General features: G+C 42.1%; 3 protein-coding genes across 5 annotated transcripts in view; 1 reads left to right on the top strand and 2 right to left on the bottom strand.

Annotated features, from left to right (window-relative positions):
* The first annotated feature begins 528 nt into the window (after nucleotides 1-528).
* LOC137598432 (putative claudin-24) lies at nucleotides 529-3,456 on the top strand. The gene is made up of 2 exons (XM_068318537.1): nucleotides 529-927; nucleotides 1,811-3,456. Exon 2 carries the CDS (start codon nucleotides 2,192-2,194, stop codon nucleotides 2,849-2,851), a length of 660 nt encoding a protein of 219 aa, XP_068174638.1. The 5' UTR covers nucleotides 529-927; nucleotides 1,811-2,191; the 3' UTR covers nucleotides 2,852-3,456.
* Nucleotides 3,457-6,073: 2,617 nt separating this feature from the next.
* cldn34a (claudin 34a) lies at nucleotides 6,074-8,774 on the bottom strand. Its single transcript, XM_068319827.1, has 2 exons — nucleotides 8,676-8,774; nucleotides 6,074-7,639 (listed from the first exon to the last, which is right to left on the bottom strand). Exon 2 carries the CDS (start codon nucleotides 7,565-7,567, stop codon nucleotides 6,821-6,823), a length of 747 nt encoding a protein of 248 aa, XP_068175928.1. The 5' UTR covers nucleotides 7,568-7,639; nucleotides 8,676-8,774; the 3' UTR covers nucleotides 6,074-6,820.
* A 122-nt stretch (nucleotides 8,775-8,896) lies between these two features.
* The window catches only part of shroom2a (shroom family member 2a), a 32,779-nt gene continuing 13,965 nt past the window's right edge, over nucleotides 8,897-27,710 (bottom strand). For 2 of the 3 annotated variants that reach the window (XM_068319823.1, XM_068319824.1), the window contains 8 exons: nucleotides 19,784-19,906; nucleotides 17,163-19,572; nucleotides 16,245-16,306; nucleotides 12,745-13,350; nucleotides 11,675-12,235; nucleotides 10,891-11,062; nucleotides 10,487-10,759; nucleotides 8,897-10,397 (listed from right to left, as the gene is read on the bottom strand). In XM_068319823.1, the coding sequence (XP_068175924.1) occupies nucleotides 10,125-10,397; nucleotides 10,487-10,759; nucleotides 10,891-11,062; nucleotides 11,675-12,235; nucleotides 12,745-13,350; nucleotides 16,245-16,306; nucleotides 17,163-19,572; nucleotides 19,784-19,906 (4,480 nt within the window). In that variant the 3' untranslated portion in view covers nucleotides 8,897-10,124. Of the gene's footprint in view, nucleotides 10,398-10,486; nucleotides 10,760-10,890; nucleotides 11,063-11,674; nucleotides 12,236-12,744; nucleotides 13,351-16,244; nucleotides 16,307-17,162; nucleotides 19,573-19,783; nucleotides 19,907-22,408; nucleotides 22,532-27,710 lie in introns of those variants that run through there. The other variant, XM_068319825.1, reaches the window with a different exon arrangement.

Genomic DNA, 27,710 nt, shown 5'->3' with positions numbered 1-27,710 from the left:
CTGTGTTGTACTGCCTGTTGTACTGTCTACCGTGGGTCAGAGAGGACTACAATTTCATCTGTGCTGTATGTCGTGCATACATGGTACATTTGACAATAAAGCTGACTTTGACTTTGACTTTGAATTTGGGACTGGCCAATTCACCTAAGGTACATGTTTGTTGACGTTGGAAGAATTTAAATTAAATAAAAGGTTCTTCATTTATAGTCATGAATGGCCACTAAAATAATGAGTATTAAATTACCGTGTAATACACAATACCAGTCAACATTTCTATTGGTAGATAAATCACACCTATAGGTTGAATCACATACTGTACAGTATTTCTTTAGTGGTAATGCATGAGTTTGATACTGTGGATAGAGGTTTTTTGATGACCACTATCTGCAACCAGCAGGAACTACAACAACAAGACTTTTTTTCACCTAGCTGTAACTTTTATTCAGATTTTTGATTCACTGATTTTAGTATCAACTATTGTTTCATTGGGAATTTCCATAATTTCCATAGACTACCATGACATTTCTAGAAAAAGTTAAGTTGTTAAGTCTATTCTTTGGCATACTTATTCCATAGCATATGTCTGTCAATCACATCTCACACATCAGTCTGAATTTCCACTGGTTATTGACTGAGGTTTTCATATCAGATATCAGCTGTTCTGATCAGCTGGTCACATTGATCCATATCACATTGCTACTGACTTTTTAAAATATTGTGTGTAACTTTGGATTAGTTCTGTTGTTATCCACATCCGCCACTTCGCAAAACATATTTACCAATTTCATCATTTCACCAGTCTCAACAGAGTCATTGGCCACCTCCACCGCCAGTGCCTGAACTCCACAGGGGTGATTTATGTTGCTACTTCTTAGGACAAATGTCATTCCATCACAATCTCTCTGAAGATCCAAAGACTTTCCACAGGTAAAATTACAGCATGTCGTAACTATTAATAACTATTACTGTTATTAATTCATTTGTCTCCTGAAGGAATTCTGTGCTTTGAGTCATTACCAGCCATTGGTGCAGCTTGAAAACCTACAAAACCTTGTAGTGTGTGTGCGTGTGTGTGCGTGTGTGTGCGTGTGTGTGCGCGTGTGCGTGTGTGTGTGTGCGTGTGTGTGTGTGTGTGCGTGCACGGGAATGTGTTGGGTCTCTGTAAAGACGTCAGAGCAGTCAGCTGAGTTGACGGAGAAGGAGGAGTGTGGCAGTCTGGGGGTCTTATCTGTGCATTTTTGTTGGTGTGTTTGTTCCTGCTTGTGTACCTCTGTGTGTGTTTATGGCTGGAAGACATTTGTTCTCATCACAGTTTTGATCTCTTGCCTCCTACGATCGTTTCCCACAAGCTACGTAGTGTTCATGCGAGAACACACTGCTGCTTCTGTTGTAGTCACATGCAGCACAAAGCCTGACTCTGACCTGGCTATCATGATCGATTCTAAAGTATATTAACTGTTTTTATTAATTGTGAGACATTTCACATTTTATCTCCTTTGTGTCATTTTATGGCACTGACAATACTTGAATTATTTCCCCTGGAAGACTTCATTGTACATTAATAATAGCTTATTTATGGCTATGATGTCATAAGTCCAGATGTACACTTTGAGGACAGAACTGATTGTTGTTGAAAGGAGTCAAAATCTCTAACACATGTTTTAAAGTAGAGTTGTATGGTATTTTTGAAGGCAGCTCAGGTTCTGAGAAGCTTATCTTTGATTGGCATTCATAAATAATGGTTTGACCGTGCTGTCGTGAGTTGGCCCACAATTGTTTATTCATACAGCTGCCTTGTTGTCTTTGTCAGGCCACACAGGATGAACATGAATGGACATCAGGGAGTTCATTTCATACATAAAAATGTACTAGATTACATACTGTCTGCATGTCTGCCTTTGGGATTTCAGCTCCTGCTGCTCATTGGCACAGCAGCGGGAGCAGGAGGACCACAAAGGGGAGGGCCCAACAGGCCCCCTCTCCTCCCTGCAACAGAAAATGTGTTCTCCTCTGAGTGGGAACTATTTGTGAAAGCGCTCACAATCCAGCACCGGAGCAGTCAACTCTAACCACCAGGTGTTCTGGGCAGCTTCATTCCTGACTGACATCCACAGGCCTCTCCATCTCGAGTGCGTCCAGAGAAGAAGACCTCTTGTGGCTCTGTCAAGCGTGACCAGAGCGAGAACGAGAGATGGACGCCTGCGCCTGTGCTGTGGAGCTGCTTGGCATGCTGGTGTATGTTGGAGCGTGGCTGTGCGCTTTAGCCACCACTATTTTACCGCAGTGGCTGACCATGTCCACCACGCTGCTGCCGGTGGAGAGCTACGAGCTGGGTCTGTGGGAGACGTGCGTGGTCCAGGATGTTGGAGGAATGGAGTGCAGAGCTTATGACAGCTTGCTGGGCCTGTCCAGAGACCTGAAGCTGGCGCGCATCCTCATGTGTGCATCCCTGGCTGTGGGCATGCTGGGAATGCTGGTGGCCATTCCTGGACTCTACTTGGTGAACAGCTGTAAGGGACACGGAGGCTACAGAACCAAGAGGACTTTAACCGTCATCGGCGGGGTGATGGCAATGATTTCTGGAGTGCTGTGTCTTATTCCAGTGTCCTACATGGCCCATTTAGCTGTGATACATTTCTTTGATGATACTGTACCTGATGTGGTGCCACGGTGGGAGTTTGGCGATGCCCTTTTCTGTGGATGGGCCGGAGGGTTTTTTTTTATTGTGGCCGGGGTCCTTCTGGTCACCTCTTGCTTATATTCCCAGGTGGAGCCTCAGCCTGTCCTGCAGCGGAGATACCAGGTCATGAGTACCGATGTTTCCTTCAAGAAGCGTGCAGAGTATATTTAATAAAGCACAAGCGATGAAATTATTACCTGTTTAGGAACTGACAGCACAACTCAATGACCCGTAGAACTGCACTTCAAACTGCTTTAATATAATGATATAAACAAATGGGTCTTTAAAGGCAGCATCTTGTATGAGGCTTGCTTCCACTTGTGGATTTTGATGAAAACAGCTTTAGAAAACATTGAAAATGAAACTTTATAGAACAAAATCCACCAAAGCTCCACTGAATATGTGTTGCCGTTGTCTTGCACAATCTATACCTGCACAATTTAACACTAAATTTTCCGAAAACCTGCTGTGACCAGTAAAAATGACTATTTTTTTAACATATGTTTTATAAAATGATTTATTTTCCTTACTCTGGGGTAGTGTCAGAATATATTTCTTCGTATTTATGCAGACAAAGAATACAATATTGTTTCTAGAGTGTTTCATAGGACTTTGTTTAAAATGCTGTGGTTGTAAATTATTATTGATACTAAACTACATAGAAAACACAAGTTATTTGCTTAAATGCTGTGCTGTGGAGCACATTCAGATGATTCATATAAAGAATTCTATTGAAATTCTATTCCGTAAATTGTCTTTTTTTCATTTGAAAATGATAATAAAAATATTTTTGCATTTGATGTTGAAATATGCTGAATACGATCATTTCTTTTATCTTTTGCCTGTACAATGAGAAGCTGTGGCATGAGTCCAAATGATAGGTCTTTCCGTGAGAGGTGGAAACAACTAACCCTAACCCTAACCCTAACCCCCTAACCCTAACCCTAACCCTAACCCTAACCCCCTAACCCTAACCCTAACCTAACCCTAACCCTAAACCTAACCCTAACCCCCTAACCCTAACCCTAACCCTAACACCCTAACCCTAACCCTAACCCTAACCCTAACCCTAACCCTAACCCCTAACCCTAACCCTAACCCCTAACCCCTAACCCTAACCCTAACCCCTAACCCTAACCCTAACCCTATCTTATTTTGGTCTGGAGTGGTCACTGGTCGCTGCAGACAGCCAGCTCAGCAGAAGAGTGGGGTGACTGAAAACAGTCGCCTCGGTCAGTTAGGTGTGTCTGCAGCGGTGGAAACACAGCTTGAGACTAATTCCATCAGATTTCCTGGTCACTTGCTGAGCTAAGCTGTATTTAATGAATGCTCTAATGGGCAGCATGTACTGTGAAGAATGTAGAACAGGTTGCCCTCACAGCACTCACTTTGACATAATTACACAAATTTGCCAAAGGTCAGAGGGCGCTGCTGCTCTCTGCACTCCATCTATACCTGTCATCTACATCCACACAGGTAGAGACACATATGTGTTGTTGCAGCGAGGGGAGAACAGTTTTAAAGCTGATCATTGGAACATTTTGCATAGTCAGTAATTACAGAATGAAGTTAATCGGTGATAATGATGTTGTCACAGAAGCAAATGTTACCTAAGAAGCTAAAGACAATATAAAAATGGTCCTGTCAGGCCTTGCATTGAGGATTTAGAGGCGTCCTCTCACAGGAGGTGTCTCCCAGTGCAGTGAAAACAACTGCAGAGATGTTCTTTTTGATTATTGTAAGTACTGTGGGAGCGGCTTGGCAACACCGGAAATTGCATGCAGTCTTCTTGAAAGGAATTAAAACAATCAGATGGCAAATGAAGAACCCCATTCAGACAGGCTGATAAGGAAACTGCTCACAGCAACGGACAATATGAGCAGATTTACTGCCTTTAAAATGACTGATGCACTATGACCCTCCATATTGGCCGTTCAGATGATAAGGTGAGATTCAAACGTCAAGATATGATCTAAATTATAGTATTGTATAATAGATTTTCAACTGCTTAACGCTAACAGATAAAGCATCGTGATAACAGTCACTGCATCTGAAAACAAAGCTCCTCATGTGTCTCATCACACAGGAAGGGATGAAGAAAACACTACATATCACAAGTAAAGGTGTTGTATGTGACGACTGATCAACAACTGATTACACTGATTGCATCAATAGTAGAAGTGTTCAATCTGTGGGGAAATAGTGTTTTGACATTTTCAGATTTCTAATCCTCAGGCACTTATAGACATACATTCTTTTGTGTCCATAATAATGGAGCTGGTTTAGTTCATTTACATACAGCTGGATGTTCAGATCCCAGTCAAAATGTTAACAACTTGTTTTGATCATATATTTCTTGGAGTGGTGAGGTATGGCCAAAACAACACACACCTTGATTTAATGGTGGTCCAGACCATTACAGGACCACGATGCATTGCATTGTTACTCACTACTTGCTCAAGGCGTTCCACAGGGAAACGCTTGACAAAGAGCTGCACCTTTATTTCTTCCTATAGAGGACACCAGACTAATGATTTTAACAATAGTTGAATTATAATTGTTTTGGTTTTTTTTAAATTCACCTGTTGTTGTTGAGGAGTGGAGTTAAAAACAAATTTTTCCAACCTGAGATGTAGCGTCATGATAGCTATTACACCAAGTGTCAAAAGAACAAAACAAAACACACACATTCAAGTATATTAGGATGCTCTGTACTTCACAAGATTTGTTTAGTATAATTACACAACGTTTACCCTGGCAATATTTTTATATGATCTTAATGTCTTGGATTTGATTGAAGGAAATTAACATGCAACTCATCACTCAGTCCTGTTTGGAATGTTAACTCTGTGGAACATAACTAACAGAAAACAACCTGTCATGAACTGTCCTCAGGGGTCATCGCTGTAAATCTGTAGCGGGCACAGATTAGCTCATGCTCACGCTAACAGGTGTTTTATCTTACGCTATGCTTTACTTTGTCTTCCGTTGTTTTCTAATCACGTTTCCTCTTTTGAACATTATAGTTTATTCGGTGTATGACTTACCTTAACCCATTAGATAAAATAGAACCAGCTGTAGGTTTTATGTCAGCCTTATCTGAAGAAGGGAATGTGCAAGAAAGACGTGGGAGGGTGTTGTAGACAAAGAGAGATGTAATGAGAATGTTCAAATACTTTTCCCAAATCTTTTATCTGGGCTAGAGGAATGTTTCTGAATCTTGTTGAGTTAGGGTTGATCCAGTTAATAATGTGTTTGTCCTGTTACAGATCACTGGAACAGAATAAGCAGTTTTCCTCTTTTTTTTGATAAAGCACCTGATGATCTCAGCAGACCGATCAGAACCGGTCTACCTTTCATCCTCTCCTGCAACTCGTGTTTTTGACGGAGATCTGTGCTCGGATGAAGAGAGGCTTTTGTTTCCCGGCAGCTCGCCGCCTCCAAGGTGGCCACTGGGCAACAGCGTGTGTCTGTGTGTAAGTCCTCCATGGCAACAATACTAAGGTGCCCCCCCCCCCTCCATGCTCACATGCCTGCTCTCGTCAGCCTCCTACCCACGTCACATGAGCCGGACCCTCCGTCAACCTGACCCAGCGAGGCCCCTCAGAAGCCCACACCCTGACATTTCATCTCATATCCTCTGTGTGGTGATAAAACCGATCGGTCGTGTCAGAGTGATCGATAACTCCAGACAACACGATTGGATAACACAAGAGATTAACTTTATTATTACCTGTTCCTGAACTGTGGTTTTACACATCCAGAACACCTGTGTCCTCGAACTGCATGTCAAACACAATCTAGTCCCTTGTTTACGCCAATCAAGATACTGCTGTTAATAATTCATCATGTGAGAAAGGTGTTGTTGGTACTGATGAACCAAAACACAACTTAGATTATTCTGAATTCTTTTTTTAAAGTTGATTTTACATTTCAGTTTGGTTTTTTTTTACACCTGGTTTGATATTCTATCTGAATTGGCTGTTTTGTTTTGTTTTTTTAAATCCAGCACAAAGTTGCCCTACAAAGGCAAACTGCAGTATCTATCCTTCTATCTCATTCTATAGCCTCTGAATCAGTTACATATTTTATGTTTCAGCTCCACTGTGCTTCATATGATCCTTCCTGAGTCATTTCCCATCATGAAGCTTCTCCATGGTGAAAGGTGGGATTATCCATCCCACGCTTGTTTGAAAGTTCAGATGACCGTGACAGGGTCGTTTCTGTCCAGGCACCGTGGAGGGGGTCCCTGATGTCTTTGGGTGGGTCTGAGCTCAGGCCCGTCCAGGCGTAGCGGTAGCAAAGGAAAACCGTCCCACTGGTGAGCATCACGACGGAGGCGAATACTCCCACTCCAATGGCTGGGCCGACGTGCTGCCTCACCGGAGCAGAGAGCTGGAAGTCAGGAGGAAAGTCTATGGTGCTGTTGGTCAGAACCGAGCTCATGTTCCACAACAGGGGTATCAAACAGAACACCGCTGTCAGAATATACAACATCCCCGCCAGCAGGAAGTTGAGCCTCAGGTGCTTCCGATCCTCCACGGAGAAGTAGGCCAACCTCACGGCAGACGCAGCACTGATGTTCGCCGCCATGCCGGAGATCACCGCCAGCATCATCAGAACCTGAGCCACAGCGATCTCTGCCGGCGCAAAGCCATCTGAGATGCCGATGCTGTGACAGGTCTCAAATTTAGGAAAGAGGGGGCTGTTGAAACACACCCTCCAGATGCCCACCCAGGCCACGCCCGAGGTGATGACAGACACATCGGGTACCTGCCACAGACGCCACTCATTCATGCCAACCGTGGCCATGATGAGGATCCACGCCAGAAACCCGGACGTCAGGCCAAAGAACTGCCAGTGAGCTGTGTGAACCAGGTGTCTCATGCTTCTCAGTGTGACTGTTGGTGCTCAGAGAGGCCGATGGTGGACATGGTAGAGTCAAAACATCCGTCACACCTGCTGAAAACACAAACATCTGCAGCGTGTTAAAGCAGCTTAGAATGAAGTCAGGTTTGATTTCTATACTCATTATTAGTCTCACATTTAATGGCACTTAGAAATACTGTATAACATCACAAATTGAAGAATGGAAAATAGATGTGGAAATATGGAAATAGAAATAATACACATGGATAATATGAAACAAAGATGATTTGCTCCAATTTACCTTCAATTCCAGAATCAAAAAGCTCAGAACTCTTATACTGGAACATCATCATAAAGAAGTATAGGAATAACAGTTAGAGAAAAGGAGTCCCCGAACTATCACTGTTGTATTCTCTCTAATGCGAAAAGTCATTGTTGAACCAGAGAAAAGCCCTTTTGTGAGGATAGCACTAACATATTTCTGAAAACATGAAAGGAAATGCTCTGCAATGATCTTAAATCATTCTTTCAGATCTGCCTGGTCTGACAGATGATCTGTGTGTTTAGACGCCTCCATGAATAAATGAAGCATGCAATTCTTTTGCTATGAGATGCTGATACTGTGGTGTCCTGTAGCCAAGAGGCATTTCACCATTAAAATGAGATTTCAACATTTCTCTACATATTCTTTACTGGGACCACTAAATAAATGAAGCAGAACTCTCTTTTACCAAACCTCAGCAACATACACATTACATAAACTACTTAAGGTCAGTTTGACCCAGTAAACTCAAAGCTTTTTAATATTCAAGTGCTCAGTATACAAACAGTATAAGAAGACTTTTTTTCAAGACACTGAATCCTGAACAGGGACGGTGTGTGGGTAAAAACCTCAATACTCTACTGCTCCAGTCAGGCAGCTATTACCTTAGCAAGTTTGGTAAAATAAACACCAATACCATCAAAGATTAAAATTCAGATTTGGATAAATGGTGTAGTTCCTGTTTTGCAGTAACCTGTTGGTAAACCGACTCAATACTGTAGTTAATGTTTGCCCATTGAAAGATTTACATAAGTAGTATAATAAACTGAGTGAACTGATGACCCTTCTGGTGGATTCACTCACCTGAATGGGGAGATCCCGTTCTCTTTGGTAAACACCAAACCTCTCCTGTAGTTGCTCAAAGAGAAGCAGAATAATTTTTCTCACCTCGCTCCGATAAATGAGGACGGCCGCCGCACCTTAATGTTAGAGGTATTCCTCGTCAAGTCACCAGCGTCCACATTATCAGGGGTCAGGAGGAAGTGGTGAAGTTAATGAATGATAGTGGAACATATTCTGAAGTCAATCAGACACTCCAGTGAGGGCCAGCAGACTCTTTATTTGACACAAAGGAGCTCAGCTGATTAAGTGTTAAGAGTCAGGCTGAAGCAAAGCAGGAAGCCTGTGACCAAACATCATCATATGTACAGAACACATCGCCCAATCGGGTTCACCGTTAGAAAACAAAATTAGCATCTGAAATTTAGACATTGATAAACTGATGATGAAAATGCACAAAATGCTTTGTAGTGATTTACCTCAGTAAGTTGTTGAAAAGCCATCAACAATGCTGAGAAAATATATATTCATCTGGAAGAACAGTAGCTATGTGGTAGCTATGGATTCAACATCTGCTCCAAGAATATAATAAAACCACAGTGAATTCATCAGATAACATACACACCTGATCAGCAGATACCTTCCAATCTCACAATCTAAGCTATTATTCTTGGCTGTGAATTAAACAGAGCAGCACTGACGGATGCAACATGCACTAGTGGATTAAAAGATGGTGCCATGGGCGACACTCAAGGCCCGTCTAATGTGGATTATACTTGAGAATAAATCTGAATTTGAAGTGCTAACTTTTATTCCATTTAGTGAAGGTGAACAAGTGCTCTTTAAAATGCTCAGTGTCTGCACAACTTTTCTTCAGGATCATTCACTAACATTTCATCATGTTCATCTGGGGTTTATTGAAGAGGAAAAAGCTCTTCAGTGAAATTGTAGCCAAAAAAAACCTTTCTTCTAAGCAGCCATTAGTTTATTAATGTTGACAAAACCCTTTGTGTTTGTTGAAATATTTGGCCAGTTCTTTTAGATTAAGTGAAAAGAGGTACAGAATGTGAAATTATTTAAATGTAAAACATGATAAATACTTCTAGTCGCCCAGCGTGTGACACACATCTGAGGGCTTAAATCAGTTAAAATACTGTCCCCTCCTGTGTGGATTGAAAAGGCTAAAATAAATTACTAAAAACATAATACAACAAAGGAAAACGGCATCAAACACAGTAGATAGAGTGGTTGGATGATGCCAGGAAAAGCAGCATCTTTCACAAAGGAGTGACTTGTGGATGGTGTCAGTCCTGTCCAGCTGGGGTAAGAGTAGATATGAAGCAGTACCCCGTAGGCTGATGAGGCCTCACAGAACTATATCTAGTAAAGCAGGTCATCTCAGCTCTGTCTCCCTCTGCTGGACACACACCTCCACTGCTACTTACAGACAACTTGCTCAAGTAGCCAACATCCTCAGAAGGTGAGCCTCTGCTCGATGGGCAGGCTGTCCATCAGACACTTGAGCTGTTCTTCGCCCAGTTTGATTTTATCCTCCAGTTTGCGCTGCTCGATGATGAGCGCAGACTTCATCTTGACAAAGTGCTCGTAGTCTGTGAGGGTGTCCTCCTCCAGATAGTTGGCAAGAATTTCATAAACCACACGCTCCCGACGGTCCAGATTCTCTTTCAGCTCTTTTGCGTCCTCGTGCTGTCGAATTAACAGCTTCCGCTTCTCAATCAATGTGTGCTGTGGATGAAAGAAGGGATGTGATGAGATGTATCAAGGAACAAAGCACAGGAAGCAAATCTTTTTCTTCATGGTTCACATTCACTCACTCTCTCCTCAGCAGTAGCATCCTCCTCCAGGCTGTTGAGGGCATTCTCCACCCTGGCCAGACGACCCGATAGGGACAGCAGCAGGCTCACCACCTTGTCCAGGTCCCCCACAAACATCCGGAACTTATCGTGCTCATTGGGTTTGCACACCTGCTGGACGTGGACCTCCACCTCATCTCCCAGAGCGTTGTTGTCCAGGATGTCCTCCTGAAGACTCTCCCGGGCCTCCCGCAAAACCTGAAGCTTCTTGCTGAGGCTGTCAATCAGCTCTTGCTGCATAAACAGAAGACATGCCTTAATGTCATTTCTTTCTAAGAGAAACTAAACTTTCCTAGCATGCTTACTCCTAAAATGTCGGATTTTGTTCCCACATGAACACTAAATATGAAAGTGATGGTTGTTACCTTCTTGTTGGCCAGATCAATATCCAGTTCGTCTTCAGTGTCTTCCTCCTCTGGTTCCTGCTCCTGCATGTCCTTCATCTTAATGAGCAGCTCAGCTTTGGGAGCAGATGTGCTGTAATATGTAGAGCTGGTAACCATGGTGACAGCCGCTGCCATGCCGTCTTCCTTTTCCCTGAAATGAAAAGAAATAAAGTTCCTCAAATTACATTAAGTACAAACACTTTCATATCAATGTCATGTCTCCGGATTGTGTGTGATTCCGTATGATTTTGTGTGTGTGTGTGTGTGTGTGTGTGTGTGTGTGTGTGTGTGTGTGTGTGTGTGTGTGTGTGTGTAGTATGGAGGGAGCGGCCTTCTTAGTAATTGTTTTTCTTTCTGTATTTTTAACTCTGTAAAGCAATTTGCATTGCAAGTTCTTGCATGAAAAGTGATTTATAAATAAAGTTGATTTAATTTTCTTATTTTAGGTCACCAATTTCAAAAATATAACTAGTTTGCCAATTCCTGACTTGAAGCTCTGTAGTAAGAAACTCTTCTTATAATGCTTTGAAATTAAAATTATTCACAGTGTAAAAATGTTCAAAACATAAGCAGGTGAGAAGAATTTGGTAAATTTATCTAATCTTTCGTTCAATCATCCTGATTTGTTTGTGAATTATTTGACAGACAGCCTGCCTGTGGTTGGATGAATCCATGTGTGCATGTAGAGGGAGGTGAGTATTTTATGTACAGCAGGTAAAGAACCTTAGTTTACCACAGATACAATAACTACTGTAGAGCTGACCTTTCCTCAGCAGGCAGGGGGGCTGTCTGCTTTGGGGGCAACTTCCTGCGCTGGTGAGCCCCATCCAACAGCTGCTCCCCTTGAGGGAAGATTCCCTCCATCAAGTCCATTGTGGTCATTTTTCTGTTATCGAGGATATCAGCTAGTGATTTATCTTTTCCCATGATGTCCCTGGCCAGATCCTCTCTCTTCTGATCCTCAGACGTTCCTCTGGTTGCTGGTACATCATTGTTGCCGGATTCGTCTGTGGTCTGACTGCTGCACGTGATGTGATCTCTCACACTACTCATGTAAGGGTCTCTCTGGGGCTTTGGGTCCATCTGTGCTGCTGCACTACTGTCAGCCTCCTTCTGGCGAGTAAAGGCGTAGAAGCCCGAGTCCTGCCCCGCTGCTCCCAGACTACTGAGACCGGTTGAAGCAGGAGCCACAGGCTCCATGGAGGGGAGATCGCTGTGCTGCAGAAACGGACAGCTCTCCTTCTCTGTGACTCCCTCTGAGTGTACAATCCTGACAGGCACTTTCTTCACCACAGAATTTTGGTTTTCTGTCATATGTTCCATCCTGAAATGTTAGAGAAACACTCTTACAAAATAAAGTAGGTATTTTCCATTTAACTTCAACCGTTAAACAACAAAAAGAAAACTCTGGCTGCAGTTACTTCAGCCATATGTTCATTTAAAGTTTCATTGCAAGATGGAAACCGAGACTTCCTTCCATGGCTAATTCATCTGGAATATCCAAACCATCTGGACTCCTCTCACCGCTTTGGCTTCTGCTAGCTGTAATCCTACTGTACAGCTAAAAATTAACAACTGAAAATATCAATTAGCTCTTGATCATGAAATTGGACCACTTTTTAGTCATATAATCGCAGAATGCCGCAATGTGGAGTAGTAAGAGGGATTTGTTAGACAGTGGCCTGATAGCTCTCACATGTTGATTCGTTGACAGTCAGCTCCTTTGTACAAGTAGCAAAAGGACAAGACAAGAGGAAGTGCCACTGTTGTCTGACTACAACAGCTAGTAAACAGTCGCAGCAATAAAAATGTGAACAAACAAAAAAAGTTTACCTGTTTGAATGTTCATCCGGTAGAGAGGCTGGCGGCTTGTCACTGAGTCTCTGAGGAAAAAACTGTGGAGATGGAGAGCGCTGCCCCTCCATAGTGGCCAGCCCTGAAGGTCTGTGGGAGGAAGCTGGGGGAGAGAAGCCAGGCTGAAGATTGGACGTTGATAGATGATGAACTGCCCCTTGTCCTTTGTCCTCCAGTCCTCTGACTTGCTCAGAATCACCCTTTGCAGCGAGGTTAGTTACAAAGACGGACTTGGGGTCAGGGTTAGGAGAGCAGTGGGTGAAGCCCTCGCTCTGGGAACCACTGAGGGACTTGAGGGAGTCAACCTCTGGGAATCTGGGTGGAGGCGACTTCTCCAGTGCAAAGGACTTCTTCCTGGGCCCGGACGGAGGCTCAGTGTGGTGGTGTTCCTCTGGGTGAGGGAGGGCCGACTCTGTGAGACTGTGAGAAATAGATGATGGTCTGTGGTTCACCGCTGCAGGGGCAGTTCTGTGTCTGCTGTCAGGGCTGGCTCCCATCATGGGCGGAGGGGGTGGTGCTGGGTAATGTTCAAACTCCACAGACTTTTCTCTAAATATGCAGTCACCAAGTGCTCTGTCAGGGAGCCTGAGAAACACAATAGAAAGCTTTAAATTACACAGTGTAAAAGCCAGGCAGCACCAACTATCATCTGCAGCTAAATCAAATAATACACTGTGGCAAAAGCTGTATTCATCTCACCAGCAGCCACTGTGATTATACCAGTGCGACAACACACACGTCTCCTTCCCTACGGCACGACTCTTCCTTGGTAACTATTCAGCTGGCGGCCTGATGAATACTTCAGTACCCACAAGTCAGCGTAGAGAGAAATAATCTTCCAATGTAGAGAAGCAAGATTGAATCACTTTTTCCTGCCTGAATCATACTTGCAGTTTTTAACTCTTTGTAGGTAAAGCTAGTTTAATGTTTGAGATCACATTAGAAAAAGATCTGAACCAGTATGTAGTCTGTAATCTAGTTTGTAACACAGTGACATGTAATGATGTCATTAGATGTGAACTGTAAGGCGAAAACCCACAAAACCATCAAATACTTCAAGGCCACAGAAAACGCTTCTGTGTGGTCACATACAAATTGAATTGAGAGCACTCCGACACACACATCACACTGCTTTGATTAACTGTACTGACTTTGTGGTCACAAGACACAGCGCTGTGACTGACAGATGCCGAAAAGCATCTGTTGGTCACAACTGCTGCTACAGCTCCCACCCTCCATCACACCTCAGAACTCCATCACATGGAGAGCCGGTGTTATTACTGCAGTATCTAGTAGGACAAATACGAGTTATGCTGCCACAGTGACAGCAAATTCAAGGTAGTTCACAAATCACACTTATTTATGTAAAATATGACACTAGTAATTAACCTGGACACACAACAATAACTGGTAACACAGTAATTTTTATGGATACAGTCTCATTTTTAAGGGCATCCACTAGCTTGTCTGTCTGCAGGATTACTCAAAAAGTTATGGCCAGATACCATGTGATTCTAGGGGTAGACTTTCGTGGTCAATATTATGAGACTCAAACTACCATGGGAGCATTACTAATAAATGTAGATATATAAATACTATAAGTTCAGTGACGTTAAGAAGACTTAATGGAGGTAAATTCTTGTCTAGATGCTGGAGCTCCTCAAAAGAAGTTCAAACACTATAGCCATCACAACCTTTTATTAAACTAGAATTTACAACTACACTGTTACTTGTAAAACAGGATGCAAATATATTTGAATAAATAAAAAGCCATGCTAGAAAATTAGTCAAAATAAATATAGAACAGATTCAAGCACAGCCTGTTAAACTAATCTAAAAATTAAAGTATTGTCCTGACTCACCCCATGTACTACTGCTGTAATTTCCGTGGAAGAGAAGTAAAAGCAGGCGTTTAGCGTCTGATGAAAATGACTGAAGCCACCTGTTGGTATCTCTTTACGCTCATATCCATGACACCACGTGGGTGGGGCGCACCTCCATACACTCATCTCCCTGACTTCTCAATGACAATAACATCCTCTTTATTGTTCCTGTCATGCAAATGTGAGTGTCATATGGGGTTGGCCCTACAATGAGGTTGCACAAGATGAGACACTCTACACCCATGAATGAGTTTCACCTGTGGGCGGTAATGCATTAAGACTCCTGAATAACTGGTTACAAACCATGAAGTCATTGCTCCCACATCACCATGCAGTTAAAAATGTAAATATAATATTGACGCTTTTCATTTGGTAACATGATATCACATTAATGCTATGTGCTACCTCTGCTATCCCTCCCATAAATCAGTCACGAAAGAGGAAGACTTAATCTAAAGTGGCCAAACCAAAGTTATTTATGAGTTCATAAAATTATTTTATCATCTAGGTTTAAATGTTTCTCAATTCTCAAAAAAGTATATTAGGGGATTTTTGTGAGTTGTGATTGAAGGTTATCCTGTCTATAGCTCTTGGGTGACTCTATTCTTCTCCTACACCTACATCTGTTCATATGCATGGCAGCCAGCAGTGTGCAAACTCCATGAAGGTCGAGTAATGTTACGTGTCTGCTTAACTTGCCTGACTCATGCTCAAGTTCCATGGAATCTTTTTTTTCCATAGTTAGAGAAAATGCTACATCAAGTGGAAAGAGATCCCTGCACCAACCCCTCCATCCAGATGTGAACCTAGTGTACACCAACCAACAAATGAAGACGCAAATTCTATGTTCGTCACTTCAGTTTGTCTCTTTAGCAAGCTATTAGTCTGATGCTCAAGGGAAATGTCGTTATATTGTTTGGTTCAAAAGACAAGTTTACTGGATTTTTAATTACAGGATCAATAATAGTTGACCAAGTTTTAAAGCAATCCATTTCCCAGTTCTTAACGTAAACCTCATGGTGGAAAATGAATGTCTCTACAGAATTTCATGACATTTCATCCAATATCTGTTGAACCTTTTCCATCCACAACCATATGATGGTTATGGCTAGAAACTATAACCATGATAAATCCATGCCTTCAGAACTCCAGTCCTCATTACATTCTGACAGATGGCGGAACACTTCCTCACTGTCTCAAACGAGGTCAGCTGCTTTGCCTAGGCCAGTGAGCCTTCTCTAGACGACACAGAGCGCAGCCAGAGATACGACTTATGTTGTCACAGCTGCACCAAGGCAGTGCCACTGGTATGCTGCCACAGATTACAAAGACTTCACTGTTCCTCTACTACTTTACAGTACTCTATTATTGATGAAACTCTGTAGTAGAAACACAACAACCCCACAATAAGTACAGACAAAAAATAAATACAAAGAACAAATGTCCAGTTGTTAACTCTGAGAGAACTTCAGAATATCCAAAATGCCAGAAACCAATAGCAAAGGAAAAATATGGCTATTGGACACTGAGACCAAACATAGTCCCACTGAAAAAAAGATATTGCTGTATTGCCTAGAACAAATGAAATGTACTCACCTTGTAGTAGAGTTGAGTGGTTCAGTAGGTTCACTCTCAGTCTGGGAATATTCCATCTCAGCCTTTGAAGGGATTGGAATTGAACAAACACAATGTTAGTGATAGAAAACCATCCAAATAATCCAAAGAAAAGTCTTCAAGTCATTCAAAGATCAAAGTTCCTGTCTTTTGTTGATTATGTTTCCAAACTCACGTTGAAGGTTTCTAGCTTACAGTTGTGAAAAAAGCAGGTTGATGGTACTCTCCTTTCCTTAAGCTAAGGGTGTGTCATATGAACAAACATGGATTAATATTTGACTTGGCTCTTTCCTTTTCTCCTTTCACTTCACTCAGTATGTTTGTATATTTGAAATGTGAAGCCATTTGAGGACTTGATTGTGTTAAAACATTTAAGCTACAAAAGCTAAGTTACAACAACCAAGAGACCATTCTTCTATTTTTCCAATAAAATGCCTGTTCCTCATTTCTTTCGGCTTTTTCCTTCGCCACAGCAGATTAGTTGCCTCCATCTAACCCTGTCTTCTGCATCCTCTTCTCTCACACCAACTACCTTCATGTCCTCTCTCACTACATCCATAAACCTCCTCTTTGGTCTTCCTCTAGGCCTCCTGCCTGGCAGTTCAAAACTCAGCATCCTTCTACCAATATATTCACTATCTCTCCTCTGGACATGTCCAAACCATCTCAGTCTTGCCTCTCTGACTTTATCTCCAAAACCTCTATAACATGTGCTGTCCCTCTGATGTACTCATTCCTGATCCTATCCTTCCTGGTCACTCCCAAAGAGAACCTCAGCATCTTAATCTCTGCTACCTCCAGCTCTGTCTCCTGTCTTTTCCTCAGTGACACTGTCTCTAGACCAAATGAAATGCCTGTTTAAGTTTTTTTTTTTATACATGTCTAATAATCTTTTCTCACCTGGCTAGACATGTTAGATGAAGGAGATGATCGGGATCTCTCATGGAAACAGGTAGTTTGGGTTCTTTCGTCTGGTCCTGGATCAAGGATGTTATCAGCTGATGGATAGCGGGCAGAGGATATAGTTGCAGGTTTGCTTTTCTGTATATTCCACTTCGCTTCATATTCAGCAAATGTGCCCAGTCTTTGTTGGTTTAGGAAAGACAGCTTATCTGTGGAATAAGGCTCTTCAGTGTGTTCTCTGCTCCTGGTGTCTTTCAACATTTCTGGCCCTGTTTCACTGGTTGTGGAAAGACTTCTGACCTTGGTATCTGTGGGGCTCTTGGTATGGCTCTGAGGTGGATTGTGACTGGAGAAAGCAGATTTCCCACTTTCTATAAAAAGCTTCTGTTCACCTAGTGAGGAGCTTGCATTTTGATTGTGCGTGGGATCTTCCTTCACCCCAATTTCATGGATTTTATCAGGTTCAGAGAAAGACCTCACCTTCTTCTCAGCAGGAAAACGCTTCCGACCACCAATTCGACTTACCTGACCACTGGCTTGCACTGATTTACTCATGAAAGGCTCCAAGACATTTGGCACTGGAGTAGCATCTTTGCTAGTTAGCATCGAGGGGGGGTAATTGGACAAGGCTTCTGCCACAGGGTGCTCAAGTAAAACAGGTTCCAGGTCTTTTCTTCTAAAAGATGTAGCCATGAGCACCCTTGCTTGTGCTTCCTTCAGATTAACTTTATAGGTATTGCTGAAGGTGCCTTCAGCAGAGGTTGGCGTGTTTTTTTCCGTGGACTTCCAGACACCCTGATTGCCTTCCGTCTCAACTTCACTACCAGGAAGGGTAGCTGCACTCTTACTTTTCTGCATCTTTGCTTTTCTCATCTGAATCTCATTCCTTAGTGTGGTGGCAAATCGTTCACTGCGTCTCACCTGCTTGCTCTCAAAGAACTCAGGGTCTGGGTCGGCTGCCACTGGATCTGCATCATCCATAAACAGAGAGTGTAGCATTGGAGTGGCCTGGGAGCAGATCTTGTTGCTCCCTTGGCAGGGACGTCTGATATCTTGGGGTAATTCTCTATGTTGCAGAGGCTGAGACCTGCGCTGTTCAGACTGTTTGCCTGAACGATAACTCACAAACTGCGCGTCTGTATTTTGTGTGTTTTGACCTCTCTGGAATGCCCTGTCATCACAACTGGACATAGGTGTAGACTTTTCCAGTACACAAAATCCTTGTTGCTTGATGTGTCCATTACTGTCTTTAATGTGCGAGGAGTGCTGCTGAGGCAGACTGTACTTTGATTTTGTCTGTGGGCAAAGGGAGTTCTGTTCATTTCCAGTCTGCCCCAGGTCTGTGCTTGTAGCACTCTTCATGTCCTCTGATTTTCCTGGCTGTGTAGGCAAACATGTTGTGACACAGTAATAACGACTTTGTCCACTGATGTCAGAGTTTTGGTCAGTGGCTGTGGGAGACAAGGAGGTGCTTAAATTCTTTCTATGGTTTTGGCCAAAATGTTGTGGAGAACCATTGGTAGGCAGTACCTGCATGCTAGAATAGTGGACACCTACGTTCTGTGGCTTTGGTACAGATGTGGTCCAGGGCTGTGAATAAAAAGTGCTTTTGTCACTATGATGCCTTTGATGGGAGGGCTGGCCCTGTCGAACGTCACTGCTGGACAGAGAGAACTGCTTGTTTGAGACAAACTGCTTAAGACCTGTTTTATCGGATGAAGTGTAAAAAACATTGTCAGTTTTTGGGGATAGGTTGTGGCTGCGGCGATTTTCATTGGAAGCCTTAAAGGAAACATGTGATTCAGTTCCTTCAGACTGACCTATAACAAGCCCCCTTTCATGTACCTTTGTTGCATTAAAGCTGTCGCTGCGTGCAGGTGGAAGGGGTGGTGGAGGAGAGGGGGAAGTAGTCCTCTTTTTTTCAGGGACATGCCAAACAGGTCCAAAGCTGGTTCTATTTGACGTGGAGTGGCGGGAACCAGCCAAGTCCTCAGTCTGTGGACCCTCGCCGCCTGTGCTCACTCCTGGCATCTGAAAGTATGGCAGCCTGTCTTCTTGTTTGACTCCCTCAATCACAATCTGACTGTTTCTACCAGTGTTCTGCTTTCCTCCAGCATCCCACTGACTGAATTTATTGAGCATGTTCTCTGTTGAGGCCGTATTGCTCTTTGACAACGTATAGTCTGGTGTTCCAGAGCTGGTGGAGAAGGAGCTGTAGGCAGAGTCTCGCTTCCCTCCTCCAAGATGCTCCATGCTGTTGTTGGATTTTGCAGGTGACAGCTGACCGGTAGGATACGAGTGCGGGGCATGTTCTAAACTGTCCATACTGCCCAGAGAGCTGAACTGATCAGAGACTCTGCGTAGGTTTGTCTGCTCCCAGCCAGACGAAAGATCGGTTGAGGATGAGCTGAAGGTTGAAGCAAAGGATCAAATGACTACAAACATGAACCTTGTCTCCCCTAAAAACAGATTTATTGTTAATCAAGTTATTAATAATGGGATTGAATTCTGGATTCACTCCTCTCATAGCCATAAATCATACTCATACACTTCTGATTTTAGCTGCTTGATATTCAATACTGAGCCAATAGACGCAAACTTCAAGTTTTACTGGTTACCTTGCATCATATCTGGTGTGCCAGTCTGGCATGTGTGGAGACTGCGTTTTGGCAGACTCCGACTGACTTTCATTGAACTTGGTGGAGTGCCAAGAGTGAGGCCTGCTTATGGGTTCATTCCTCCTGCAGATAGAGCAAAAAACACAGCCTGGATTAGAGACTAGACACTAACAGTATGTTCCTGTACACAAAGTTTCTGTTATTGCAAGCTAGCAAACCTACCCCTTAAAGCGATTTTTTCTGAATTGCATGTAAAGAGATGTGAACAGAACATACCAGCATAAAATGACACTCAAATACTAATTAATTTCTTCATTAACAGAGACACAAACATGTCTAAACATGTCATAGACAGACAGGTGTTTTGCATGCGGCACAGAAGAAATGCACATCATTCATCTGATGGCATGAACCACAAGACTAATGGCAAGGGTAAGTTACTGTTAGGGAAATGAATATGATATGATTACCAGATGAATTATTAACTTGATTATGAGATGAGCACAGTCAGCAGGACTAGGAGAGTTGGTACTACTGATTATGATGAAGCCTTGAACACGACTGTTACCTCATTGAACTTCGCAAAATCTTCGTAAGAAAGCTTCTTGCCACATGCACGTCATTCTCTGAGGGCATTTTGTGACTTACAAAATCCGTTTTCATATTCCTGGGCAGCAGGGGAAGGAACACAAACACTAAGAGCTCACCGTCAATTGTGTGGACTCACAATAGAAGACAGAGCACCTGGTATTTGGCACATGAGCACCACTGATATCTCAAAAAGGCCTTTGGAGATTAGTGCATCAGAAAATCACTGGGACAGACGTTTTGTTGATCTCCTCTGATTAAAAAGAGTTAATAGTATAAATTCGTAGGACAGTTATACACCCGCTGCAGAAGTGTAAGCGTGACATGATACATTGTGTTACAACTCCCTCTTCTGGTCAAACTTACGCAATTACATGAGTTCAAACAGTGAAATAAATATGAAAAGAAAATAAACAATGAAAAACGAACAGATAAAATCAGACACAGCTCCCTCTCTCTCTTCATACCTATTATTTTAGCACTAAATAGCTGAGGTGAGCGAGTTGTGCTCAGACTTTGCCATATGGTCCCAGGGGGAAGAGAAGCCCAGCGTGAGGCAGGGGGCTTAACAGAATGGAGAATCTCTTACACAATCAGATCAGCCACATCACCCCTCAGTCCAAGCTGTCGTCTGCCTCACTGGAAGCAATTCTACCTTCAATGAGGCTGAAAACTTACATCATTTAACAGAAGGGACTCACCCACGGAATAAACACTGAATGACAAACAATATTTGGATATATTTTGGATATTTTATCAAGGAAACTTGGCATCTTATTTTCTACATCAGCAAATTAAATTCGTGAAAAATTCTAGGTCTACGTATAGACTTAGCTTGTTTTTCTGTAATTTGACTTCATGTACGAATTTACAAACCAGCTTCTATCATCTTTCAAAGAAACACCTAACGCAAATCGAATTTTTCAACCACTTGTAGATTTCTTCTTTGTTTCATTTTATGTTATATGTATGTATATACATTACACCAATCTTTACAGAAACACAATTGGGAAATTTTGTGGTTATACTAGTAAAATATTTTAGACAAAGCTTTACTGGCTCATGATCTCACAGGACTCTGGACCTGCCGCACAAAAGCTGTGAGGTCAGGAGGTCCTGCCCCTTCTGTCACCTTGTCTAAAGGCCTTCAGTGATCTGATGACAAGAGGTCCAAACAACAATTTCCTTCAGAAGAAGACCTGAGAACAACTAGTGGGTGAAATGAATAACATTTCATTAAGAATATTTTTATTCACCCCTCATTTCATGGACTCAGAATTTTCAGATCCAGACTGATTTAATTAATCTAGATGAAGTAGAACAATTTCACAAAATTAATTGTGGATTAGAGTTAAAGCCTATTTAGAGGACAAAGAAAATCCAACATAGGGAACAGTTTTCCTTGTCTCCTCACAGTCTGTGTTTCTAGGGCACTACGCGCTAGCCACACATGGCGCCTGCTATTGGTATGCAAATGAAGCCAGTTTTATTAGGCCTATCGTCAGGGCTACAGCTGGACCAACACAGATATGCTAGGAAAGTGAATCAGTTAGCTGGGGGGCAGGGGAGAGATTGTTTTCCGACTGATCAGTTCAGAGCCCTGTCTCCGGTACCAACCAGTCCACATTCAAAAAGAAACAAACATGTATATACATACAACATACATCCAAATGCCAACAGAAAAACTTGTTACACTTCAAGACAAACTATTAACAAATGAATCAATACTGCATTTCATGGATTTATACAGAAAATTTATAAGCCTTTTCACTCCAAGATTAATCTGTGTCTGGTTTTGCAGTGCAATCTTTCTGATCATGGCTTAACCTAAATGATGGATGACCTCATGCTGATCAGATAAGAACAGTTAGAAGAATAACAGAGTATTATGGTCACGAAACCAAACAAAGGAAGCTTCAATATGCCACCCAGTCATTCACTGGTGGGAGTTCTTTCAAACTTATGAGTCATAGGTTGGAAAATGCAAAAAAAAAGAAGAAGTGATTAACATATCAAATCATTTTCATATTGACTCACCAAATATCTGGATGTAGGAGATTAAAATGGACCAAAAAGAAAATGTGTAATCCACACAACAGTAAAAGACTCAAGAGCAGATTTGGAGTGAGTCTGGTCGTGTCTGTGTGGTCAGACCCCACATCGCACTGATACCTCAAAGACGGGCTAAAATAAAGCGACATACAGGTGGCTGTGGTCAGACCATCATATCACTGCAAACCCACTACCTCCAAACATACTCGAATAAACACCTTAAAAGCATAATATTCAGCACAGAATGGCCATATCTAAAAAGTTCTTTGAGCAGAATTAGTTTGGACAGAGGGCAGATCTCCATCAGGTTTACGGGGCGGTTACCCCAGAGAAGGGGTGGAGGAGAAGGAGGAGGGCTTTTGTCACAGCCAGTCCCCTCAGAGTATTCCTCCAGCCCGCCTCGTCTCATTGGCTCTGGGAGGTTAATATGCTAATACCAGACTCTTCTCTTCACATCTCCCCTTTTGCTTGGCAGACATGCATTTCTACCATTACTATGGCAACAAGTTGCTCTCTGGGGTGGCACCTTGTTTCCTCAAAGCCCGGGATAATGAACTATCCAAGCAGGGGTGTTGGGAATACATGGAAAATAGAACACAGCTTTCTACAGATGAAAATCCAACAGATTTTCAATAATGTCAAAACCTGTGCATCCTTGGAGTGAAACTGATTTCAGAGCAATTGCTTTAATAAGTTTGGGATTTTTGATTTTATCAAAGATCAATATTGAATTACTTTAAATGCATGAAAAGTAAAGATACCTTCACAAGTTTGACAGCTCTGCTTTCTTGGCATTTGCACATTGATCAGCCTCAATTTGCCAATATCAGCTAGCTGGCTCGATTTCAGCTAAGAAAGTACCTATTACAAAAATGTGAGAAATAAAGTCAAATTAAATAGTATTTGACCCTTTTACTGACAGATACAGTCTATTTGGTAACCTTTATTAAGCAAATATATTACATATTATACAAATATTATTTGTTCCTTTCAAACTGGTTTTTAAATTCTAACTTTAACCTTTTCATTTTTTAACAAATGCCATACTTTAACTTTTCTGTTTTGAATTTGAATGATCAAAATAATCCCAGTCATGTTTGTTTCTTTGTCAATTTAACGATACATACATCTGATAACAGGCAAGTAGACTAGTAAAAATGGTTGTGGGTAGGGGAAGACGAAAAAGAATACGACAAAGAAGAACAAGACGAAGAACAAGAAGAAGAACAACAACACACATGTTCAAGAAAAAAGGGACGGCAGTAGCTCAGCCCACTATCGCTTCTTGGCCTTTTCGCTAACTGTGGTCACTCCAGTACAGCAGGACATTTTCAAGTTTGTTGAAATAGTTCCTGACTTTTTGGGATTGGCGGCATGTTGGTATAGTGGTTAGCAGTGTTGCTTCACAGCAAGAAGGTCATGGGTTCAAACCCCAGTTTTTTCAACACGGCCTTTCTGTGTACAGTTTGCATGTTCTCTCCATGTCTGACTGGATTTTACTCCATGATACAGTGGCTGAGGACCAACTCTCCATCTAGCCTTGAAATTCTTTTGTATGATTGTATGATGACAATAAAAGTTTATTTCTTTCTTTTAGGTCTTGGCTTGGGGACCAGAGGGTGGCTGTATGGAGCGTATGGAGTACGGAGCATTAACTGGTAGCTGGAAAGCATCCAGTTCCTGAGCCGTGCCGAGATGCCCTTGAGCAAGGTACGACCTCCACAAGTTGCTCGTTGGGCGATATGTGGCTGCCCACAGCTCTACCATCATGTTCTCCCAATTTGCATTCCTAAGCCTTTTGTGTGTGTGTGTGTGTGTGTGTGTGTGTGTGTGTGTGTGTGTGTGTGTGTGTGTGTGTGTGTGTGCTACAGCCTTTATATATGTGTATGGAATATATAAGGGTGGAAAATGGATTTCCCTACAGGGATCACTATAGCATAAAAACCCCCACAAAAATGTCTGATCTGTTGTGAGAAGAGCAGTCAGCATTCATTCCAAACCAGGTGGATGTATTTACTGCTCTATAGTATTTGCACAAAATAAAGTATGTACAGTACAAGGTAGAGGCTTCATGCACCCAACCTGCACTTTGCAGGTGAGCCAGTGGATTCCAATTGGTCCCTGAGGGTCCGACAATGGCCCTCTTCAGCAGACCTACAATCAAACCAGTCATGTTCCGGGCGAGAGAGGTGAACCGTGAGCTACATGTAATGACCAGCACATTCCTGGGAAGAGTGGCATTCCAGTTGTCAAGTCACCAGTTGTCTGCACTGACCCACAACCCAGAAACACCTGGAAATTTTCTGTCTGACATTGAGGTTTTGAACTATGTCCCTATAATAAAGTGCTCCAGGTCCGGTGTCTCAAACGCCATTCTAGTTCATGTCCAATCAGCGTTTCAGAGAGAGTGTACAAGTTTACCAACCACCTGCCACTTAAAACCTGCTGTGGTGTTAACATCCTCAACAGACCAGTCAGTTCATACATGGCAGAGTAATTCATCTCTGCAGTCATCTGACGTGATCAGGTATGACTTGCTCTCTCCATGCTGCTGGATATACACATATAAATCTGTGCACCACAGTGGTTTAAAAACAGAAATTTATTTTATAAAATATTTTCTGATTTTGCAAAAAATATGAAACAATTAAAAATTAGTTGTAGACAAGGTATACAAAATCTCCTGACCGATTCTGTCTTTTTTTTTTTAAAAAAATAATTCAGTGAATAAGGTTAAATCACTGGAAACAGTGGGTTTAAAACAGCGACTACATGTCAGGTGAGACACACATCAGACATCAAGTAACACAGATACAGCGATGGTGCAGCAAAATGCCACACAAGGAAAAAAAACAGCTTTGTTTTTTGAGTGCAGACATTAGAATGAAGGGCTAATAATTTACATTTTGTTATAGCTTGACTGAGAGATTGACTGAGATGTTTCTGGCACAATAGTCTCAAAAACATCAACATGGTTCAGAAAATCTGTGAATATTACAGTTATTAGTTTGGAAGTGAACGTTTTCTGAGTGAACTCAAATGGGTCATTAATGTGTCTTAGGTGTACTCACACCTGTATTTAGACATATCCTTTTTGTGATCTGATGACAGTAAATACCAGGTCTTAACGAGTCCTTACTCAAACTCTCATGCAAGCCAAGCAGCAAGAACAAATAATAAAGACATTAACTGTAGTCATCACAGATTAAGCAACAGTCCCAAAGACTGTGTGTGATTGAAATCTTCTTCCTGTAGTTACAGCTACATCAATCAAGCTACCTTGGAACAAACCAAAAATAAATCAAGGACTGCAAATTAAAACAAGACTACAATGAAATCTCTAAACTCTGATTTCCTCAGCTGAGAGTCAAAGAATTTCATTAAATGGACTTACAGCAGGAATGAATGTAAAGCATTTCAAACATGCAATGCAGACTATTTTAGAAAAACAGAGCAGTAACTCTGCAACCCTCCTGCAATCTCAAACTATAAGCTAGGCTGATAACATTTTGCAGGCATAATTCCATTGTGCTCTAAGCATCTTTGGTGGTCTAAAGCATCTAAAACAGCCACATGCTGTATGGAATTAAAGTACTGTATTTGATTTCATGAGACTAGAAACATATTTTATCTTTGAAAAGATAATGAGTTATGGTGGTATCCACAGTACTTCCATAACAGTGCCAGAAGGGGGAAACCAAATGCTACAACATGTGTCGAGCTGCATCTGGTAAAGTTTAATGATTCACTCTGCTGTTGGTTGCATTTACTGCAAATGCCTCATGTTTATGGAAAGAAAGGGAAACTTAACAATGGGGATCCTGGAGCTCACAATATCCCCTCTAAGCCAAACTAGAGAGTTGGACAATACAGTGTGAGCACTTCTAAGCAGAAGGCTCGAGTTCCGTAACGTCAAAACTAAGGACAAATGAAAAAACTATTTGTTTTACAATGGCCCCAGAATCTATTTCAGAATCTGTTTCAGCAGATTCTGGGACCAAAGACCACCGTATGTGTTGTCAATGTCATTTGTTTCTACCAAATACTGAAAAAAAGTCCTCATCTGACAGACTGAAAGAGAGTATGATGGTTTTGTTGAAGTGTTTGCAAAGACCACTTGATGCTTTCCCACAGATAACCACACCTATCAGTTCTGTATGAGGTGTTTGAGAAGCCTCGCCTCTTCCTGCTCCCAAGACATTACACCAATAATCTCACATTAGTCACTGCATGCAAAATAAAAGAAGCTCCTCCTTTGTGCGGTCACACCTGTAGACAATAGCAGGTTCTGACAGCTTCCTGATCCCGGTTCAACTATCCAAACTTATCCCTCAGATAGAAAGAAGGGTGAGGAAAGGTTTCCCGGTTTACACCTAACATGCTGAGGCACAGATAAAGCTACCATCCATTACAAGGGCTCTGTCTGGGTACTGCTAGTCATACGCAATGGTAAACATTAAAACCTCTTCCGGAGGTAGACGGAGTCTCACAGGACGAAGTCTGTTTAAAATGCAAAATGAACAATAGCACCCGTCCTTGAAAGGAAATGACTCTCCATTCACAATTACAGACATAGCGAAATGACAATACCTTCTGCTATCCTGACCATAAATCTACCCAGTATTTACTTCCCTGCTCTGTCAGAATCTCCATTTTAAAGTCTGTGGCTAGAGATATATGACTTAAAAACGGAAAAGGGTTTCATTTATCCGAACTCCACACAGATGTGTATTTTTACACATCAATATATTCAAATATGTCCATCTTTATGCTGGTGAATGTATACGTTTCTGTGTTGTATTAAACATGACACTCTGGATGCTATGCAGGAGGCAGGGCCACATTCAGTCTTGTGAAAGGTTCTCTGTGACACATGGCACAAGTTTGACTTTCCTGATACGTAATTACTTGGATTAGGGCTAGGCTTGAGTAAGAAATGTTGGCAGGTTTGATTAGCTGAACACTAGACTGGACCAGACTATATTTTATGACTAAGTCCTGCACTTGAGTCATCAACTGCTCACATTGAGCCCATAAACAGCAGACTAGCATCACTGGGATCTGTCAGGAAAACTGCCACGTCATGTTTTATTTTTCACAACAGCAATTCAATCTATATTTCTTCTAAGTTTTAATTGAAATATAGAAAACAATAAGAATTTCAGCCTCCTGCAAAGTGATAGAAGATGGCAGCAACTATATTTCCAGTGCAGATGGAGCCTCGCAATTAAAGAGATGAAAGGCATGAAGACCCTTTTCTACAACGCCCTCATTTATTTACACACAA

Source organism: Antennarius striatus, chromosome 7, assembly GCF_040054535.1.
Source record: "Antennarius striatus isolate MH-2024 chromosome 7, ASM4005453v1, whole genome shotgun sequence".
NCBI classification, from domain to species: domain Eukaryota; kingdom Metazoa; phylum Chordata; class Actinopteri; order Lophiiformes; family Antennariidae; genus Antennarius; species Antennarius striatus.
Note: the sequence above shows the minus strand (reverse complement) of the source record. Positions and strands in the feature narration are given on the sequence as shown.

What these genes read in the sequence shown, in the direction of transcription:
- LOC137598432 (XM_068318537.1), top strand. Translation starts at nt 2,192, where the DNA reads ATGGACGCCTGCGCCTGTGCTGTGGAGCTGCTTGGCATGCTGGTGTAT.
- cldn34a (XM_068319827.1), bottom strand. Translation starts at nt 7,567, where the DNA reads ATGAGACACCTGGTTCACACAGCTCACTGGCAGTTCTTTGGCCTGACG.